Source organism: Neovison vison, chromosome 11, assembly GCF_020171115.1.
Source record: "Neovison vison isolate M4711 chromosome 11, ASM_NN_V1, whole genome shotgun sequence".
Lineage (NCBI taxonomy): Eukaryota > Metazoa > Chordata > Mammalia > Carnivora > Mustelidae > Neogale > Neogale vison.
In genome coordinates, this window is record NC_058101.1 from 68,116,705 (window position 1) to 68,136,922 (window position 20,218).

A 20,218-nucleotide genomic window follows, 5' to 3' on the forward strand; every position below is an offset into this window, starting at 1 on the left:
TGCGCGGCGGGCGGAGCTCCGACCGGGGGGGGCGGGTCAGGCGGCGCACGCGCCCTCCGGTAGCCCGCCGTGGATGCGCGCTCCGAACAGGGCCGACGGTGGGCGGAGTTGCGGGCGGGACGCCGAGAGGCCGCGCCCACGCACCGGCGCAGGGCCCGCCCCCTTGCGCGCGGCGCCGCTGAGGGGAAGGCTCGGCGAGGGCCGGGTGACGGGCGCGGCGGTGGCCGCGGAGGCCGCGGCGGCCAATGAGCGGGGCCGGAGGGGGCGGGGCGCAGGCCGCGGTTGTGTTCCGACGCTGCTGAGGCGCCGGCTTTTCGCTGGAGGGACGCGGCCTGCGGGGCCCGCGCCTCCCGCGCTCCGCCGGTCCAGCCGTGGCCACGGCCGCTCGGCCGCCCTCAGGTACGCCGCCCGGCGTCGGCCCGTGATGCCCCGACCGGGTGCGCGTGCGCGCGCCCCCCGCGGGGCCGCGCGGGAACTGGGGCCGGACGGTCCCTGCGTCTGTCGGCGCGCGCATGAGCGCTTTCACTGCTGGACTTGGGGGGCGCGGCGGGCGGGTGCCGCGGAGCTCGGGACTCAGCTTGGGGTGTCCCGGCCACGCCGGCTGCAGGGGCCGTGTCAGCGGGGGCTCCTGTTCTCCGGCGCGCGGCTGTCGTCCCGTGGCGGGAGCGGGCTGCCGGGCGGCCGGGCCGGACAGCCGGCGGGTCCGGGGGAGGCCGGACTTCCGCGGCTTCAGCCGGCGCGGCGCTTCTGCCGGGGTTAGGGCCGGGCTCGCGGGCTCCAGGGTGCCCTTTGTGGCTCATGTGGAGCCGGCTGCAGGGCGGTCTCCGAGCGCTGCGAGCTGCGGACGGGGGTTCATCGGGCCGCGGGCTCCGTGCAAGACGCTGGACACGGCGTAGATTCTGCCGCTGCCCCAGCGCTCCCGCGTCGCGTGGGTCCGGCGTGTACCCAGGGGAGCAGGTCCGGGATTGCGTGTCCGGTCGGTGGAGGAGCAGGAGAGTGGACATATAGACGCCCTGGCTTCTCCCTCAGCTGTGTCCGTGGGTGCGGGGTCCAGACCACGGTTCGCGGAGGCAGCCCCACCTGCAGCCCCTCGTCCGGCTCTTTGTGGCTGGGCCCTGGCACCTGAGCCTGCCGCGCGGTTGTGCGGCTCGGGCCCTCTGTTGGGCTCTGGGGTGACCCCAGGAGGGTGCCACGATGGCGGTGGGAGCGAGCGGTGTCAACGGGCCATCCTAACATTCTGCCCGGGGTTCTCTCGACTGAGGTTGAGTGCGCGGGCCTTAGAAAAGAGAGCCGTTGGGATGGCTCCTGCAAGTATTGGATGGAGGAAACACTAAAGTTATCGTCATTTTTAAAAATTATTTTTTAAACGTTTACTTATTTGACAGACAAGTAGGCAGAGAGGCACGCAGAGACGGAGAGAGGAGGAAGCAGGCTCCCCGCTGAGCAGAGAGCCCCGTGTGGGGCTCCATCTCAGGACCCTGGGATCATGACCTGAGCTGAAGGCAGAGGCTTTAACCCACTGAGCCACCCAGGCACCCCGAAACAAACTTTTTAAAAAGTTATTTTATTTTTGTGAAAGATTTTATTTATTTATTTGAGAGAGAGCCCAGGAGAGAGCAAGCACAAGTTGGGGGGAGCAGCAGCAGGAGAGGGAGAAGCAGACTCCCCACTCAGTAGGGAGCCCCACAGGGAGCTGGATCCCAGGACCCCAGGATCACAACCACCTCCCCCACAAAGGCAGTTGCCCAACTGACAGAGCCACCCAAGGGCCCTCAAAGGTTGTTTTTTTTTTTTTTTTAAAGCAAGTTGAAATTTTTATAGAAATCCCTTTGGCTTTTTCTGCAGTAATGTTTCTCGAAGGAAAGTTGACTCACAATCTTTTGAGCCTCTGTTACGAGTGGCCACCATTTTAAACGTGTCCCAGGGACCTGGGCATATTCATGTATGTTATGGTATTTGATTCCTTGTGGCCTCATGAAGTGTGTGAGTCTTTACTGTTTTCAGTGTAGGAAAATAGGCCCAGGGAGGTGCGGTCCCCTGCTTGGGGGAGCCCAGCAGGGCTGACGTCAGGCTTCCTTCCAGCCCACCAGATCCTGCCATACGTCCCTCCTCTCAGAATGAAGTTCGTTTTTCTTCAGTGTGCTATACTTTCCCCATAGTAGTTGGGGGAACAAAGATGATCTAGTTTACAATGTGAGTCTTCTTTGTTGACTTGTGGACGTGGTTTTGTTGCACCTATTTATTTATTTGAGGGGGAGAGAGAGAGAGAGAGGGAGTGCAAGCAATGGGGAGCGGGCCGGAGAGGGAGAGAGAGAAGCCCAAGCAGACTGCATGCTTGGCGAGGATCCCGAGGCAGGGCTTGACTTCACGACCCTGAGATCCTGACCTGAGCCAAAGCCAGGAGCCCAACACCCAGCTGACTGAGCCTCCCAGGTACCCCTTCTTTGCACCTTTAAACCTCACGTGTGGCTCTCCAAACTATCTAGTTGCAGGTGTTAATATTAGCTATTGGTTCATCAGGATGGGTGATGCTGGTCTTTTTGTTTTGAAGTCTCTTCAAAAAGATGTCGTGTGTTTCAGTAGCACCAGTTTTGTGGGGCCAGCACAGGGCTTTGCCTTAGGGTTTTCCAGGAGCTACTGAGTATGGGCTTGTACCCAGGAGTGTGCATGTAAGGACATGGCCCCTTTCCCTTGGTCCCCAGCCTCTGTGTGTTGCAGGAATGGTGCTGAGGCCCGCCTCCTGCACGCCAGAGGGGTGTTTGGCCCCGTCTGGCTTTGTTAGTTGTGTGGCAGCATTAATGGAGCCTCCAGAAGTGGTGGCTTCAAACAACGGGAACCACTTACTGTTGCTCACAGGCTCAGAGGTCCAGAATTCTCAACAGCTGGTCTGACTGTCTTTGCTGGGGGAAAGGGGGCTTGTGCAGGTTGGTCCAGTGCTGGCTGGGGCCCGAGTGTCTCCTTGCGGGCATCCCCCTCTTTGCCTCCAGTACCTGGGCTGGGAAGGCTTGAGCAGTGGGGCCCCTGGGGCTCTTGGTCTCCACGAGCGCAGCAGCCTTGGGACGCATCCTGCAATAGCCGGGAGGTAGGAGGGCTTCTCCCACCCAAATCTCAGAAGTCCCCGTTGAAGGGGAAGTTGAAGTCGGCCTTCTTGTGGGAGCTGTGCCAAAGAATCTGCAGTCACGTGCTCAGACCCGCACGGTACTGAGGGCTGGTTCATAACGAATGTCCAGCCAGACCATGTGGTTGCCTGGGTGCTCCTTGAAGGACAGTCCGAGACCTGGACTTGGTTGTTCTGCGTGAGCTGCGTGGTGGGGCGTCCACATGGTACTCCTGGAGTCTGGAATGTGCTCTGTCTCACAGTGTTGGTGGGCCTACTTCCTATGGTTTTCCGTGGAAACCATCTTGGGCACTTGGTGGTTCTGGGCTGGGAATAGGGCCCGGCTCTGGCCTTTCGTTCCTGGGGACGCTTCCTGTGACTGAGGACACTCACTGAGCGTGTGCCGTGGCAAGCTCTGGGCACAGCACACTGACTGGGAACTTAGAGCTGTTCTCCCGGTTCATGCTCCAGAAAGCAGCATGGAGAAGCTGGCCTGTCTTGTCCAGGACCCAGATTTGAGCTCAGGGGTCTGACTCATAGCCAAGGCAGGGCTCCAGGTTGCGGGCCAGCCAGTCCTCTGCCTGGGACTCGGGAGGCTGAGAGGCTGTGTGTGGATCTGGCTGGATCCACACACCAGGCTCCTGGGGCTCTGGCGTCTGGCTGTCAATGCAAGCTCCTGGTTTTGCTTATTTTATACATATTGTTAAAGATTTTACTAGATATATTTATTGGAGGGAGAGAGAGTATAAACACCAGCAGGCGAGGGGCAGAGGGAGAGTCAAGCTGACTCCCTGCTGAGCACAGAGCCGGACTTAGGGTTTGACTTCAAGGCCCTGAGGCCATAACCTGAGCGGAATCCAAGAATTCAACGCTCATCCGACTAAGCCCCCAGGCGGCCTGTAGGTTCCTTTATTCTGCAAGTTTCTGTATGGGACAGCCTGCTGCTGCTGGCCTTCTGAGGGGGCATGGCCCTGGTCATCCCTCTGCCGTGAGACCAGGTCATGCAGAGCCCCTCTCAGAGTGAGCAGAAGGCAGAGATGACAGGCATGGAGGAAGCCACCAGCCTGAAAGCAGAAGCCAGGATGGGCAGAGAGGACTGAGGGAGAGAGATGGTCCAGTGCAGGGAGCGGAGAAGCTGGGGCTCGGTAGCCGCAGAGGCCAGGGAGCCAGGTGAGGCTGGCACAGGCAATTCATACAGATGCAGTAGGTCCTTGTGGGTCCTCGGTGGGCACACTCCCAGGGCTTTTGAGATAAAGCATGTCCCTGAAAGGCTTGCAGCATGAGGTCGGGGGCCACTCCTGGAAGCCAGTCAGTAGCAGCAGAGTGGCAGAGACTGAAGGCAAGGGAGGGTCAGGCTCAGCGTCCTGTGTCCAACCACCAGCTGGTCTAGAAACAGACCAGGGGACTTGGGTGGGCAGCCCTCCACAGTGACACCAGCAAATCCTATTAGGAAGACCCCGCCCCATGTGCCCCTGCGAGTTTTCTGACCCCTGACTTGGGGAAAAACAAAACCCTGTGAGCCCTGCAGGCATCTAGGGAGGGGGACGGGTTGTGGGCACTCCCCCAGGCAACCCCCCACACCGAAAGCTGCCAGATCAGTGCAGTTCCGGGCCAGGGGCTAGCCCCCCCTCACCTGAGTGGAGGCTGGGGGTATGGAAGGGCTGAGTTGTTTTTTGAGTTTTATTCTTCTGGGGAGGAGTTTGTATTGGGCAGGTACATGGCATGTGAGAAAAGGCGGGTTATTAACTTTGGGGAGCGATTCTCTCTGTGCAAGCTCAGCCAGGAGTGCTATTTATGGGGACATGATAGTGTTCGTGGTGGCTCGATGGAGTGTTCAGACAGCTGTTCTGGGAGGTTTGGAGGTGGAAGGTGGGGAGTCTCTGGCCCTCACTGTGTTGGTTAGGGGAGGAGGGCATCCTGGGCTTGGGCGGGTCGGGTCACATAGGACTGGTTCGTGTGCAGGAGCTATAGGAGAGGTCCGGTCGTTTGTGCTCCCAGAGGTGCCCGTGAGCCCAGACACATGTCCTCTGTCAGTCCTCCTGGTGGCTCCTGCAGAGTCCCCATCCCCCACCTTTCACCTCTCTGTCCCTGGGGCTGACCGGTCTTCTCACCTAGTCCCCAGCTTCTGGCCTGCCTGTGTCTGGGATCGGTGCCCAGAGTCCTGGCTTTGCCCCTGTTTCCTAGCGGCACCTGCTCAGTCTCAGTCTTGGCTTTCTTCTCTGAGCCCCCACACCGGCTGCCCTACTACTTGCACCTGCCCCCACCTGGCTTTGTTTTGCTTGTCTCTTGCCTTTGCTGCAGGCCGTGCATTCCCTCAGGGCCAGGGCACTGTCCTGAGTGGCTCCATCTCTGGCTCTCTCTGCTGTGACTTTGTGCTAGGCTTTGTGACCATGACGTTCTATCCTGATGGTTCCATCAGGAACTGGCATGGCATTGTGGATTGAATTGTGTCCCCCAAAAGAAAGATTCAATAGGACCTGTGCATATAACCTTATTTAGAACTAGGTCTTTGCAGATATAACTAAGATATAAATTAAGGTGAGGCCACCTACTACTTTAGAGTGGGGGTGTCCTTAAAAGAAGGGATGTGGGTACAGGACAGACAGGAAGAGGGCTGTGGGAATATGTGGGGCAGCTGCAAGCCGAGGGCACCAGGCATTACTGGCCACAACCAGGAGCTGGGGGAGAGACAGGGAACCCATCTCCTGTGGGGTGCCCAGAGGAGCCAACCCTGCCCGTATCTCTACTTCCCACCTCTGGCCTCCAGTTCCCAGCAGCCCCAGGAAGCTACTACACTCAGATTTCAGTGAATACCCAGTGTTCCCCCGAGCCGTGGCTTTGTCTTCGTGGTTTCAGTCGCTCACTGTCAGCGCGGTCCAGAGGGTGGTGATCCTCCTCCTGACTGTGGCCAGAAGGTCAACGGTAGCCTGACACTGGGTCACGACACCCATGTCATGCTCTTTCTCCATCTCACACGGGCAACTACATTAGTTCTTATTTTTTACATTTTTTAGAGAGTGGGGGGGAAGGGCAGAGAAAGAGACACACTGGCGCGGACCCCCGGCTAAGCGTGGAGCCCCGTGCAGCTTGATCTCAGATCCTGAGATCATGATCTGAGCTGAAACCAGGAGTCAGCTGCTCAACCGACCGAGCCCCCTGGGCGCCCCTCATGATAAAATGTGAGCACTTTATTACCTCACGTTGTCACAAGAAGAAGGGTGAGTGCAGGACATTTTGAGAGAGAGAGAGAGGGACCACACTCACACTTGTAGCACAAGGGTGTACATTACCCTTGTGCTAGTATATTGTTATTCTTTTTTAGAAAAATATTTTGTTTATTTATTTGACAGAGAGAGAGAGATCACAAGTGGGCAGAGAGGCAGGAAGAGAGAGAAGGGGAAGCAGGCTCCCTGCTGAGCAGAGAGCCTGATGTGGGGCTTGATCCTAGGACCCTGAGATCATGACCTGAGCTGAAGGCAGAGGCTCAACCCACTGAGCCAGCCAGGTGCCCCATATTGTTATTCTTGTTAATCTCTTGCTGTGGCAATGTGTGAATTAACTTCACCACAGGTACGCATGCATAGGAGAAAACATAGTACAGTTAGCCCTTGGGGGTCGAAAATCCATGTAGAACTTAGGAACCCCCCAAAACTTGCCTGCTGATGAACTCCTGGTGTCTGCAAGTGTTACTGATGGCATGAACCATTCGGGAACACCCGTCTGTGTGTTTCCATGTCTTGCGCGCTGTGTTTTTGCAATCAAGTAAGCTGGGGAAAAGGAAATGTTACTAAAATTGTAAGGAAGAGACATTTCCAGTGCTGTCCTGTGTTTATGGATGAAAAGCCCCCCGTAAGTGGGCTTGTGCTGTTCAGACCATATTGTTCAGGGGTTGACGGCATCTGTAGGGTTTGGTACCGTCTGTGGTTTCAGGCATCTCAGGGGGGCCTTGGTATCCCCTGTGGGTGCGGGGCACGCCCGAATGGCCACTGGATACTATGCATTTCTTCTCACAGGAAATGAAACTTGCATGCACAGCACTCCTTCCCCATCTCGGTGGCCTCTGGAAGGTGTCGCCAGCTGCCCGGTGCTGTCCCTTTCACATGCAGGTGCACCCTCTGCCCACTGTGGCCTCCACTCGCCAAGGTCACGCTGGCCAGCCCTTGCATTTGGACACCGCGCACTTTGTTTTATTCTGTTCTTTTGAACCTCTGTTGAGAGCTGTGATAGAGCCGTGTTTGCTGCCCCCCTGGCCTGTGCCGGCCGGGGCCCCTGCTCCTGTCTGACAGGTGCCTGAGCATGTATGGGAGTGTGTGCCGGTCTCCCCTCTGTGGGGCTCCCTCACATTGCAGTGTCTGCCCTGGAGTCCGCTCTCTGACCGGGGCAGGAGTTGGGGGAGGTCATTAGGTCCCCTCTGTCCCCCCCAGGCTGGCCCCTGCCCCACACCTGTGTTTCGTGCCCCTGACACTGTGGGAGAACAGTGACCAGTTCCTTCATGCCCTCTACCTCGTGTGGGTCTGTCGGGCATTTCCTCAGTCCGGGTAGAACCCCTGGGTGTAGGCAGCAGCTGTGTCCCACCGCATGCCACACGTGGTCACCTCTCCAAGGGACTGCCTGTTCCACTGTTCCAGGTGCCGTCTGCCATCTCTGCAGACGCAAGACCAATTCCCTCTATGTCATTAGCCAGTATCTTGTTGGGGGAGGCTTGGACACCATGTGAGGACACCAGGGTGGCGTTCACGATGACTCTTGCCTGAAGCAGCATGAGGTGTTGGTTACATGCTGACCGGAGTAAAGACAATCCCTCCTTCCCTCTGCACTCCTTGGTCTGCACCCTGCCTGTGGGACCAGCTTCCCTCCCCTACTTACAGATCTTTCCTAGCTGTTCATGTCAGATTCCTGGACTCTCACTTTATTCTGTAGAGCAGAACACTCACGTCTGGGAGCCCTGGCCCCATTCTCTGCACATATCCTGGCTTCCTGGTGCCCCAAGACCCTCGGGGCCTCTGTCTGTGTCCCAGCCCTGGAAACCAGTGGTCTCCCCAAGGGATACGCGACCTGGTTTTCCAGTGAAAAGCTGGTCATGTTATAGTTTCTTCAAATTTTGCTGTGGCTGCTGTAGTTTTTCCAGGGTTGCGCATGCTGGGTGCAGCTCAGAGGGTTAGCTAGGAGGCTGGGAGAGCCCCTGAGTGCTGGGCTTGGCGGGCAAAGGAGTTGGAGGGTAGGGCCTTGGCCCTTGTGGGTGGGTGTAATTGCAGCAGAGTTGGTCGGCCTGGAGGGCCCCTGGTAGTGCCCCCGTCCTGGGAGGGAGGTTCTGAGTTGGGGCTCCAGGAGAATTTGTGGGGAGAGGCAGAGAGAGCCAGGCCAGCTTGCGGGCTCGGTGGGTCCTGCCCAGGGGATTGTGGGTGAGTGGTGCAGGTGTGGGGATGGGGCAGGCTCAGAATTGGCTCCCTGGAGATTACCTTCTGTCACTGTTCTCGTTTCTTAATTTCTTTTCATTTTTCTTTTAATTTTTCATTTTTAAAAAATACTCTTTTCATTTTTCTTTAAATACTTAAAATTTTTTTTTTATTTTATTTATTCGACAGACAGAGATCACAAGAGAGGCAGGCAGAGAGAGGGGGGAAGCAGGCTTTCCACTGAGCAGAGAGCCCTATGCTGGGCTAGATCCCAGGACCCTGGGATCATGAGCTGAGCCGACGGCAGAGGCTTTAACCCACTGAGCCACCCAGGCACCCCTGAATACTTGTTTTTAAGGGCATTCTGATCTTATTCTGTGGACTGGGTGCCTTCTCCCTCTGAGGGCAGGACTGATGCTGTTTCCTCTGGGTGGCTAGGGCCCTCCTGTTAGGCTGGCGCTCTCCATGGCTTCCAAGGCAGGTGGTCCTACTCACACTAAGCAGTGGGCCGCTGAGAAGGGTGAAAGCTGGGGTTCGCAAGTGGGTGGCAGGCTGCACGGGTGCTCAGGAGTCTCCCCCTGCTGGTGTCTGTGGGCAGCTAGGTCCCAGGTGCAAGCGTGAGTGCCCACTCCTGGGCTTGGAGGCCCCCCCAGCTGCCCCTATAGCCTCCTCACTGTGGGCCTGGGGCGGGCCCTGTACCCCCTGTGGCCTCCTACATGGGGCCAGCTGGATGGACTGGGGGAGGGCTGTGTAGCCGCTGGGGGGACAGTGATGCGCAGGGGTTCAGTAGTTAGTTCTCATGCAGCTGGTTCTTGGGGTAGGCTGTGGCTTCCTGCTCCTGCCCAGCTTTGCCACGTCTCCCCTCCACCACCGTCTGCTCTGTCTGATGTGGTGGTTGGGGGAGGCCGGTTGGCCTTCAGGGCTGCTTCCTTGGGGCTTCGGGAGCACTGGACCTCAGCTGTGCATGTAACTTACCGTCCTTCGACCAGAATGGCGCTTTTAGTGGTTTCTGGGCACTTGTACGGTGGTTGTGAAGCCAGAGGGTTTTTATCAGCCGGAGATAACAGAAATATTCTGCATACAAGGTACTCAGCATAGAGTAGGAGCGCCGACCCAGTGGTTCTGCACATAATTACTTCTCTCTCTTTCCCACAAACACAGAGTCCTGAAGACTCCCTGGAAATGGATCACTCCTCTGTAAAGCGGAAATCCATCTGGAGGGTCAGCTCTGACCCAGCCGTGGCCCAGGCCTCCTGAAGCTTGCTGTTGTGCCCCCCAGAACCCCTCGGTACCGACACAGGCCCCTGACCATGGTCACACTCATTACTGAGAAGCTGCAGAACCAGAGCCTGGATGACCTTGCCCACAAGAGCTATGATGCCAGCCCGGTAAGCTGGCTGTGACGGCCATAGGCAGGACCCTGTGCCTCGCCAGTGGTCTGGGGGTGACTGGCCGGGCTGGACTGTGCAGCCAAGGTCTGTGGGGATGTGGTAGGAGGAGGGCTGGAGGGGGCTGTGTCCTGGGGCCATGCTGTGCACACGCAGCCCCACATCTCAGCGCCCTCATGGTGGGTTTTTTAGCCTCATTAAAAACAAATCCCAGCTTTTAGTGAATGTCCACTCAAGTCCTGGAGGTGTGCCAGTCCTGAGTGTGCAGCACGCAGCTCTCTGTACCCATCACACATCTCTGAGCACGCGGTGCCCACACCCTGACGCCCCTCGTGCCGGTGCCATCCCTTCTGATGGCCTCTCTCTCGATCTGCCCCCACAGCTTCCTTACCTGGCTTGAGGTTCACATAGGTGGAGCCGGTTTTCCAGGGTCGCATGAGCGAGACCTTCGGGACTATCTGGGTTGGGCTGTAGGTGCGGGTGGAGGTGGCTGGGTGTGCAACCCACACGGTGCTCAGAGGCCTTGAACAGTCTTGCTGATGCCAGGTGCCCAGAGTGCTGTTGGTGCGGCTGGGCTGAGAGTCAGGGCTCCCTGTGGTGGCAGGAAGCTGGGTCTCCAGCCTCTGCTCATGGCCCACTGTCACCATCACCATCACTGTCACTGTGGGTGGTTGTGAGGTTCCGAGTCTCAGTGCTGTGGACGGGAGTGCGGGGCTGGGGGCGTTGGCCTGTGTCTGCAGCCTGGGGGTTTAGGGGCACCCAGGGGCCTTTGTGGGGTGTGGCTCTCCGGCCTGGAGCTCGGGGCCCTAATGGGATTCTGGCGGCATGCTGTGTGTGTGTTCTCACCCTCCCCTGTGCCCAGTGCAGTGACTGTTTCCTGTACAGTGACTGAAACCCAGGCTGTAGCACATCACGCATGGTGTCCAATGGCCACATGCCCTTCAGATGGTGTGGCCGGGAGCTGGTGACCAGGTGCTGTGTGGCTTTGCTGGGGAGATGGGTGACAGATCGGGCCTGCAGGGCCCCGTGGAGGAGTGGACATGGCTGGTCCTACCACGTTTGGGGAACATGTCACCCCTCCGGGGGAGAGAAGGGCCGCTGGGAGCACCCTGCCCAGGAGGAAGGCCCACATGGTCAGCCCGTGGCACTCCCGGCTCCGTTCTCTGCCCTTGGGGGTGATCTGTGTGTTTCCTCAAGACGTGTGTGTTTTTTTTTTTAAGATTTTATTTATTTATTTGACAGACAGAGATCACAGGTAGGCAGAGAGGCAAGCAGAGAGAGAGGAGGAAGCAGGCTCCCAGCTGAGCAGAGAGCCCAATGTGGGGCTCTATCCCAGGACTCTGAGATCATGACCTGAGTCAAAGGCAGAGGCCTTAGCCCACTGAGCCACCCAGGTGCCCCAAGACATGTGGTTTTGATGAGATAGCCTGTTAATTACATGGTAGGTCTTTCTTCCTGAAACGGGAGCACAGGCCTTTCCTGTCCCCAAGACAAGTGGGCCTTTGGCCGACCTCCTGGGGAGGCTGGTCCCTGCATTTGCAGGGTTTCTGCCCACGTCTGCTGACGCCTTATTTATAGAAACCTGCTGTTTTTAACTGTTCACTTTTATTTTTATTTATTTATTTATTTATTTTCAAAGATTTTTTTGTTTATTTATTTGACAGAGAGAGATCACAAGTAGATAGATAGGCAGGCAGAGAGAGAGAGAGGGAAGCAGGCTCCCTGCAGAGCAGAGAGCCCGATGCGGGGCTTGATCCCAGGACTCTGGGATCATGACCTGAGCCGAAGGCAGAGGCTTAATCCACTGAGCCACCCAGGCGCCCCTAACTGTTCACTTTTTAAAAAACCAGATGTAATTTATAGGCAGTGAAAGGCATGAGTGGTCCTGTCTTTTTGAGCCAGAAGTCTGTTATCTCTGTCACGTTTGATGTTGGGCTTTAGTAAGGCTGGTGCGGTCAACTCTGCAGAACTTGTCAGGGTCCCTGGAGGTCAGCGATTTACCTGGGGACCATCCCCTCATGCTGCCCGCGTGCATCTCAGTACATGGTACTTCTAACGTTCACGGAAACAAGTCGACAGTTTTAAAAGCCAATTTGTTGTCTAGGAATAGAAATCCAAGTTTTTAAAGGTGACTAATGTTCGTATTTTCATGGCAAAATCAGAACACAGGTAAGAGTAGAGCGTTAGAGAACTTGAGGTTGTCACTGTCAGGCCCTAGCCTCTTGTCCTATCTGTGCCATCCCCCAATAGGCCGCCTACGGTTGTCTCACAGTGAGTTCTAGACTGTTCTTCTCGGACTGTTTCTGTGTGTGTCTCTATAGACGTCTTTTCGGGTGTCTCCTGTCCCCGGTGTGTTGCACAGATGGCTGGTAAGAGCCAGGCTGCCCCATGTGACAGCCCCTAACCCATGTGGCTTTTTAAATTGAAATGAAAGCTAATTAAAATTAAACACAACATGCTATTTCTTATTTGCACTAGACACCTGTCAGGTGCCCTGTGTCTTGATGTGGCCAGTGGCTCCCACAGCAGGCAGTGCATTGGCGGCCCCTCCTCCCAGGAGGACCTCCAGGACAGCGCTGCCGGGTGTGGCCAGAGTCCCGTTGGATAGACTGCATTTCTCTCTGTCCGTTTGTCAGTTGGTGGACATCTGGGTTGCTTCTGCCTGGCAGCAGTTACCAGCACTACTGCCTTAAATGTTTGTGTACAGACGTCTTTGTTTCTCTTGGGCGTACGTCCAGGAGTGGGACTTGTGGGATGTGTTGTGACTCTGTTTACCCTGAGAAACGGAGCTCTTTCCTGCAGTGATCACACCATTGTGCACCAAGAGTCCTCAGTCTCCTCATACTCCTTAACACCTGCAGCCATCCCGCTGTCTGACTCCAGCCGCCCTGACAGCTGCTGTCTCCTTGTGGTTTGATCTGCGCTTCCCTCCCAAGTAATGATGCTCATCCTTTTCTCATGCCCTCTGGCCATCAGTGGATCGTCTTTGAAGAAATAGGTCTTCAAGTCTTTTGCCCATTGAAAAACTGGGTTGCCTGTTTTTAAATTTTTGAGTTGTTAGGATTCTTTATATATTCTGATCCATAATCAGATATGTGATTTGAAAAAACATTGTTCTGTTCTGTGGATGTCTTTCTTGATAGTGTTCTCTGAAGCACAAAAGCTTTATTTTATCGAAGTCCAACTGATCTCTTTTTCCTTTTGTTGCCTGTGCTTTTCGTGTTGTATCTAAGAATCCTTGGCTAATCAAAAGAAACGAAATCTTGCCATTTGCGACAACATGGATGGAACTAGAGCGTATCATGCTTAGCGAAATAAGTCAAGCGGAGAAAGACAACTATCATATGATCTCCCTGATATGAGGGAGTGGTGATGCAACATGGGGGCTTAAGTGGGTAGGAGAAGAATCCATGAAACAAGATGGGATAGGGAGGGAGACAAACCATAAGTGACTCTTAATCTCACGAAACAAACTGTGGGTTGCTGGGGGGAGGGCGGTTGGGAGAAGGGGGGAAGGTTATGGACATTGGGGAGGGTATGTGCTTTTGGGTAAATTGGAAGGGGAGATGAACCATGAGAGACTATGGACTCTGAAAAACAGTCTGAGGGGTTTGAAGTGGCGGGTGGGTGGGAGGTTGGGGTACCAGGTGGTGGGTATTATAGAGGGCACAGCTTGCATGGAGCACTGGGTGTGGTGAAAAAATAATGAATACTGTTTTTCTGAAAATAAATAAATTGGAAAAAAAAAAAAAAGAATCCTTGGCTAAATCCAAGGTCATGAAGATTTATTCTTCTGTTTTCCTCTATCAGTTGTATATTTTTAGCTTTTACATTTAGGTGTTTGATCCCTTTGAGCTACTTGTAGTGTGTGGTGTGAGGTAGGGGTCCAGCTTTGTTCTCTTGTGTGTGGATCCTAGTTGTCCCAGTACCATCTCTTCACAGGACTCTTCCTTTCCCCTGACTGGTCCTTGGTGCCCTTGCCGAAAGTTTACATTTTTAAAAACAAAGTCCCTGAAACCTACTGTGTACTTTACACTTACAACAGATCTCAGTTTGGGCACGAGGTTCTCATTACAGAAATGTCTGATCTGTGTTTACGTTTCATGGAATTTATCGTTGAAGAAGTAGATTTCACACACTCCTGTTGTTCTAAGGGCACTGAAAAGTTTTCCAAAAATTGAATCATTTGTTTTAAAACTAAAATTCAAGATACTTGTAAACAAAATTGGAAATCACTAAACACTCGGTGCCTTTGTCTCTCCAGCCATGTGCTGCTCTGGTCACTCACTCATCCCTCCCCGAGTACTGCCACCTGCTGCGTGGTCAGAAGTACCTGCGTGGTGGGAGTGGAAGGCCTAGTGGGGGAACCTTGTCCAGTCTCGAGGGCTTGATCCATTTGAGGGTCTCTGCCCTGTCAGACGGAGAGCTGACATGTATCTCGAGGGTCAGTGCCCCTGTGTAGCATGGTTCATTCAACACAGATGTGCGGAGTGCTCTGTGTGCCTGGCCTTGCTGTGCTTAGTGCCTCCTCGTGGGTGTTCTGGTCGACCCCATGGCCACTCTGTCCTCACCCATTCAGTGGGGATAGTTCCTTTGTTTTATATTCCTTTTTCTCTGGCCTCAGGTGCATTCCCACTTCCTGCCAAGGCCCCTAGTCTCTTACAAAGCCTTCTGAACATGGGGGTGGGGTCAACTCTTCTTGCTTTGCCTCTGGGACTCTTGGGGGACAGAGGCTAGTCTAACTATGACCAAAAAGGCCTAGAAACACATGAGTTTGTGTCCGATTCCCACTGTCCCATCCCTTGCCCAGACAGGACTGTGTCTCAGGTTTCTGGTGTTTTCCGTAGTTGGTGCTCTGGGTCATGTCAGCAAATGCTGTCTGCCCCCATGAGTGTGGATGGGGGACCTGGGGCAGTCCATCCAGGGCCACAGTCTGTGGTGATGGAATGCTCCCTGCTGGCCAAGTATGTGGCTACTTAAAGCATGGGGTTACTGAGCCCACGATGTGGCTGGGGTAATGGGGAGCTGGGAGTGTTTTGTGTAATTGAAGTTCGGATTTCAGTTGCAGCCCGTGGCTGCTGGCTGTTGTGTGGGGCAGCGCAGACAGAGTGCAAACTCCATTCCCTGATGGTCCAGCGCTCTCTCCTGTGGACCTGCTGTGGATACACCTGTTCCCTCCAGCCAGGCTCTTCCACCTCTGTGGCTTGTCGTTCAAGGATGGTCTGCACCAAGTCCATGACCTTTGGGGAGATGCTTGTTTTGCTCCTCATGGCGCCCAGAGTTGTGTCTGGGTGGTTTTGGGGTCCATGGGGATGAGGGGCACTCACATGAGGGTGCAGTTTGCCCGCTGTAGGGTGGTTGCAGCTCTGATGAAAACCCCATGGTGCTTGTGGAGCCGGACCCTGCGGCTCTAGGGTGAACTGTAGATTCTGGGCTTCATTCGTGTATGGCCCGTGGCCATGGTGGGGTCTGGGAATACAGGGTGCTGTGTGAGGCTGCAGGGGCAGCGAGGGGGGTTGGGGGTGTGTGTTGTGGGGGATCGGGGCCAAGGAGGAGGGTCGCAAGCTGGGGTGCTGGGGGGTGGGCATTCAGGCTTCTAATACTGCCAGCTGTGGTGTGGGCTGTCCACAAGCCATGTGCCCAGCTGCACAGGTACGGGCTTGGATGGTGGGGAGTTTGGCTTTCAAAAACCTTTCGTGGAAAATTCGTTTTTTAGTGAGACAGACTTTGCACATGGTGGACCGTGACACGGGCTCTGCTGTCCTGTTGGGTGAGGTTTGCTGGCTGTGCACACGGGTAATGCCACCTCCACCACCCAGATGGGTTTCGACCTTCTGGGGGCCCATATGGCCTAGCCCGTCCTGGGTTGTCTGGGCTGTGCGGCCTGTCCTTTTGGAGTCTGGCTTCTTTCCCTGGTGGGAACTCGGGAGACTCATCATGTGGATGGTCGTTGGTGCTTCTGTCCTTCCTCTGCAGTGCGGTCTCTGTCCTGCTGTCAGTGGAGCTTTGGGCCCTTCCCAGGCTCTGGCCGCTGAGACAGACATTGTGAACAGCCCACGTGCGGTCCCCAGGGGCTGGTTCTGTCTGCAGTGCCCTGGTCACGCATGGCACCGTGTCCCCAGTCTCTGCCTGCTTTCCCCAGATGACGAGGGAGATCGTGCCTCTTGTTCTGCTCAGTGGCCAGTTGTGAGTGACTTAGGTCTTTGGCCATATTCCTGTTGGGTCGTGTGCCTTTTTTTTAACTGGTCTGTGGGAAGTCATTGATACATTCTGCTATGAGCCTTTTCTTGGATTCCTGTTTGCAAATATTTTCTCCTGTCTTGTGGTTTGCTTTGTCTGATTTCAGTGTAGATGGAAGCATCCGTTTAAGTTAGCGTGTTTGTATCTCACTTAAGAAATCTTTGCTACCCTGAGGCTTGAAGATATCCTCCTGTTTTTTCCTAGAAGCATCAATTTTCCTTTAGCTTGAAAACTACACTCTCCCTGGAGCTGAGTAGTGTGTGAGATGAGGCCAGGCTAAGGCTGGGTTTTCTTTCTTGCACCCTTTCTGGAAAAGGTAGTCCTCTCTCCACCGTCAGTTGGTAGGTTCTGTGCTCTCACATAGCCCAGGAGCTGCCCCATGTGTGCGTCCCACTCTCACCCTGGCCCAGGTGGGGAGACCAAGGCTTACACAGAGGAGCTGTCCTGCCTCTGTCAAGGATGCTTAGGGGAGTGGACTGCAGGCCACGGGCTGCATGGGCCGACCCCGGGCTCTGGTGGACAGTGTCGTGGCAGGTGTGGTGGGGCTGGGCCTGCCTCAGTGCCAGCCTGTGGTCTCGTGGCCCCTGGCGTCCTGGGGGCATGTTCGGAGGCGGCCTTGTTTGGTCGAAATCAGCATGAAGTAGGGTGTACAGACCCATTCTGGATGTGTAGGCCCATGCTGCTGCAGCTGTCCTGCTACAGAAAGGCCCTAGGCCAGCCCTGCCCCACTCCCTAGCACATGCGCAACCCACAAAGCCCATGCCCTCTGGCTGCCCCACGTGGCTGCTGCACCTTCACACTGGGCTGGAGCATGGGCAACTTGCGTGAGAGCCACTGGAATCTTTCCTTGACAGACGGTGCTTCTGTTCAGGTTTCCTGTTTGTGGGGATTACAGCCCTTGGAAAGTGCTTGTGCCTGGTGCTCACCTGGGGGACAGCAGCTGGCCAATCCAGCTTGTGGGGGGGTGGCCTGGTGGATGGGGGCTCTGGGAGGGCCATGGGGGGTGCTGTGGGGCACAGGGGGATCTAGGAGGGCCATGAGGGTAGCTGTGGGGGTGCTGGGGTGCTGGGAGGGCCTTGGGGTTGCTATGGGGGTCTGGGGTGCTGGGAGGGCCTTGGAGGTACTGCGGAGGTGTTGAGGTGCTGGGAAGGCCTTGGGGGATACTTTGGGGGTGCTGGGTGGGCCTTGGAGGTGCTGGGGGACTGGGAGGGCCTTGGGGGCCACTGTGGGGGTGCTGGGGTGCTAGGAGAGCCTTGGGGTGCTGTGGGGGTGCTGGGGAACTGGGAGGGCCTTGAGGGGCACTGTGGGGGTCTGGGGTGCTGGGAGGGCCTTGGAAGCACTGTGGGGGTGTTGAGGTGCTGGGAGGGCTTTGGGGTATTGGGGGATTGGGAGGGCCTTGGGGGATACTTTGGGGGTGCTGGGTGCTGGGAGAGCCTTGGGGGTACTGTGGGGTTCTGGGGTGCTGGGAGGGCCTTGGGAGCACTCTGTGGGGGCCGCAGGTCCCTGGGGAGGATTTGTAGTCATAGAGAGGTATGATTCCTGATGGTGTAAATGACTGGCTTCTGTGTTGACCATTTCCTGGAAGTTAGAGAGCTGCTTCCTCCTTGTGCTGCCTGACCTGGGTCTCAGGTCTGTAGAACTGCTGGTCCGCTGGTCCTCTGGTTGGCCAGGTCTCTCCAGGTCTTTAGCCCTGCCGGGTGATGGAGGCCTGTCTTTGCCAAGGCTGGCTGTTGATGAGCACTTTTTCTGGGTCCTGAATGACCTCTATCCCTTTATGAGAATCAGCAAGGATCTCCTTCTAATTTAGCACCAGTTCAAAGGTCGCAGGGCCTGACCCCTTAGGAAGCTGGCCTCAGGAGAGGTTTCCTGCTCGTGGAGGTGGAAAGGCAGAGCCCATTGAGCAGCTCCGGGACCCCACAGGATGGTTCTGTGTCCCCACAGCACCGGGGGCTTGCCCTGGGGACCTGGCCGGATGATGATGGTGCCTCTGGGCCAGGTGGGGAGAGCCCAGAAGAGCAGACAGACCCAGGCGAGCGTTACTGACCAGCCAGGCAGCCCCTCTGGTGCCACGGGGAAGATTGCAGCCGAGACACAGAGCTTTGCGGGTTCTAGGGAGACCCCACTGCCTTTAGGGCCTGCCCTGTGGGCTCGTATGCGTGGGAGAAGGCCTGCATGGGGAGGCCTTGAGGATGGTCCTGGCTGTGGGAGGTTGCACTATCTGCTAGAGTACACGGGGGCATGCACGTGGCTTTTGATCTTCTTCCCTCAGCTGAGTGTTGTTCGGCTTTTAAGAATCTTGATTAAGAAAAAAAGGTATTCTGGGATCCATGCTTTTCTTTTTTCTTTCTTTCTTTCTTTTTTTTTTAATATTTTATTTATTTATTTGGCAGAGAGGCAGGCAGAGGGAGGGGGAAGAAGGCTCCCCGATGAGCAGAGAGCCTGATTCGGGGCTTGATCCCAGGACCCTGAGATCATGACCTGAGCCAAAGTCCGAGGCCCAACCCACCCAGGCACCCCTGCTTTTCTTTTTCATTGCCAAAAAGAGTGTTGGGGAAAGATAGAAGGGGTTTCCAAGATGAGACCATCACATTAGCTTTGACTTGGTGTTGCTGTGTACTCGGTGTCTGTGTCCACGGTGTTCATACTGGTTTTTCTTGTTACTTTCAGCGTTCTGCTGGGGCACTGAGCAACAGTGGTCATTTGTTCCCTTTTGAGAGCAATGGTAAGTGTTCCAAAGCCCAGACCCATCTTCCTGGGTTTCTGTGGCCACGGGTGGGGGACGTGGAGGGCCTACACAGAGGGCTTGAGATGCGGAGCTGGGGTGTGGTGCTGACTTCCGCAGCAAAAGCCGGAGGGTGGTGTGTCTCCTGTTGCTTCCTGGGGAAGGTCACCAGCCCCAGGCCTCTCCCTGCTGGGCTGTAGGTCAGGGCACAGCCGGGTCTCTCCCTCTGCCAGGCCAGGCCCTTCTGGAGAGGTCCACCCTCTGGGGCCCTGTGGCCACTGAAGGGAGAATAGGGCGGGATCGGGTGCACCTCAGAAGGCGTGTGCATCTCCCATGTGGCCCATGATGGGCCATCAGTGTGTGTTGGGGCTCAGCCCCCTGCAAGTGCATGCGCCTCCTGACCATCTAAAATCCACCCCATATGACTGTGTGAGTGTGTGCAGAGCCTGTTGCCCTCTGCTCTCACTAACCTCGGCTCTGGGTTGCGGGCTGTGGCGAAGCCTGTTAGCTGGGCTCTGACTTGAGTGCCTGTCCTCCCTCGGCCAGCCCGGCTCACCATGGGTGCTGGGCGGCACTCAGAGGCCACCAGCAAGGGCGCTATGTTATGTGGCTCTCTAGACTACTGAAGTGAAGGTTATTTACCAAACTCTTTTGTGATCTGGTAGAGGTAGGAGTGTGAGCCCAGCACCAGGCCCTTGGCTTCGTGTCCTCAGTGGGAGTCCATCCTGCACATGGGGCCAGTCCTCAACAGGCATTCCCGGGGGTCTGACCTTGCCTCTTTGCTGCCTAGGGTCACTCCAGGGCCTTGGCCCCTGCTTTTCCCTGCAAGGGTCCTGGCCTGCTCTCTTGGGCCCCACTGCCTCCATGTCCAGGTCCCTAGCTGGTAGTGACTGTGAGTGGCTGCAGTGGTGGGGGCTGCCGAACTGACTATTGGCCAGGTCAGTGGGAGTCAGGGTGTTGTGGTGCACCTTGCCTCCGCATGAGGAGTCCCGGGAGACCCCTCACCTGACTCTGCCCCCAGTGGGACTCAGGGAGATGCAAAGCTTGCGACTGCTGCCCTGGTGGGTGCATCCGGGCTCTGGGCCTTCAGGATGTGTGAAGGAGAGTCTGAAGAAGGGCTGGGGTGGGTGGGCTCCTCCTGGGGCATTGGGGGCGGGTGGGCGGAGGGAGCCCCTGTGCTTGCATGGTGGGTGCTCACTTGTGGGTCTGCCAGGTGTGGAGCGCTGACCCTGGACACTTGCGTCTTGTGGGAGGCTGGTAGCTGTGGGACGTGAGCTTGTGGAGGCTAGGGGTGGGGGTCTCTGGCGCCGTGCGTGGTCCCTGCTATCGTGTGCCGTGGCCATGCCTTGAGGTCCTGGAAGCTGAGAGCTGCCTC

The 20,218-nt window shown here is 56.3% G+C and overlaps 1 protein-coding gene across 1 annotated transcript in view; it reads left to right on the forward strand.

The window, feature by feature from the left end:
* The first annotated feature begins 247 nt into the window (after positions 1 to 247).
* FAM53A (family with sequence similarity 53 member A) overlaps positions 248 to 20,218 on the forward strand; it is a 30,600-nt gene continuing 10,629 nt past the window's right edge. Inside the window, exons 1-3 of the mRNA XM_044267961.1 lie at positions 248 to 399; positions 9,655 to 9,881; positions 18,789 to 18,843. Coding sequence (XP_044123896.1) covers positions 9,804 to 9,881; positions 18,789 to 18,843 — 133 coding nt within the window. The 5' untranslated portion in view covers positions 248 to 399; positions 9,655 to 9,803. The remainder of the gene's footprint in view (positions 400 to 9,654; positions 9,882 to 18,788; positions 18,844 to 20,218) is intronic.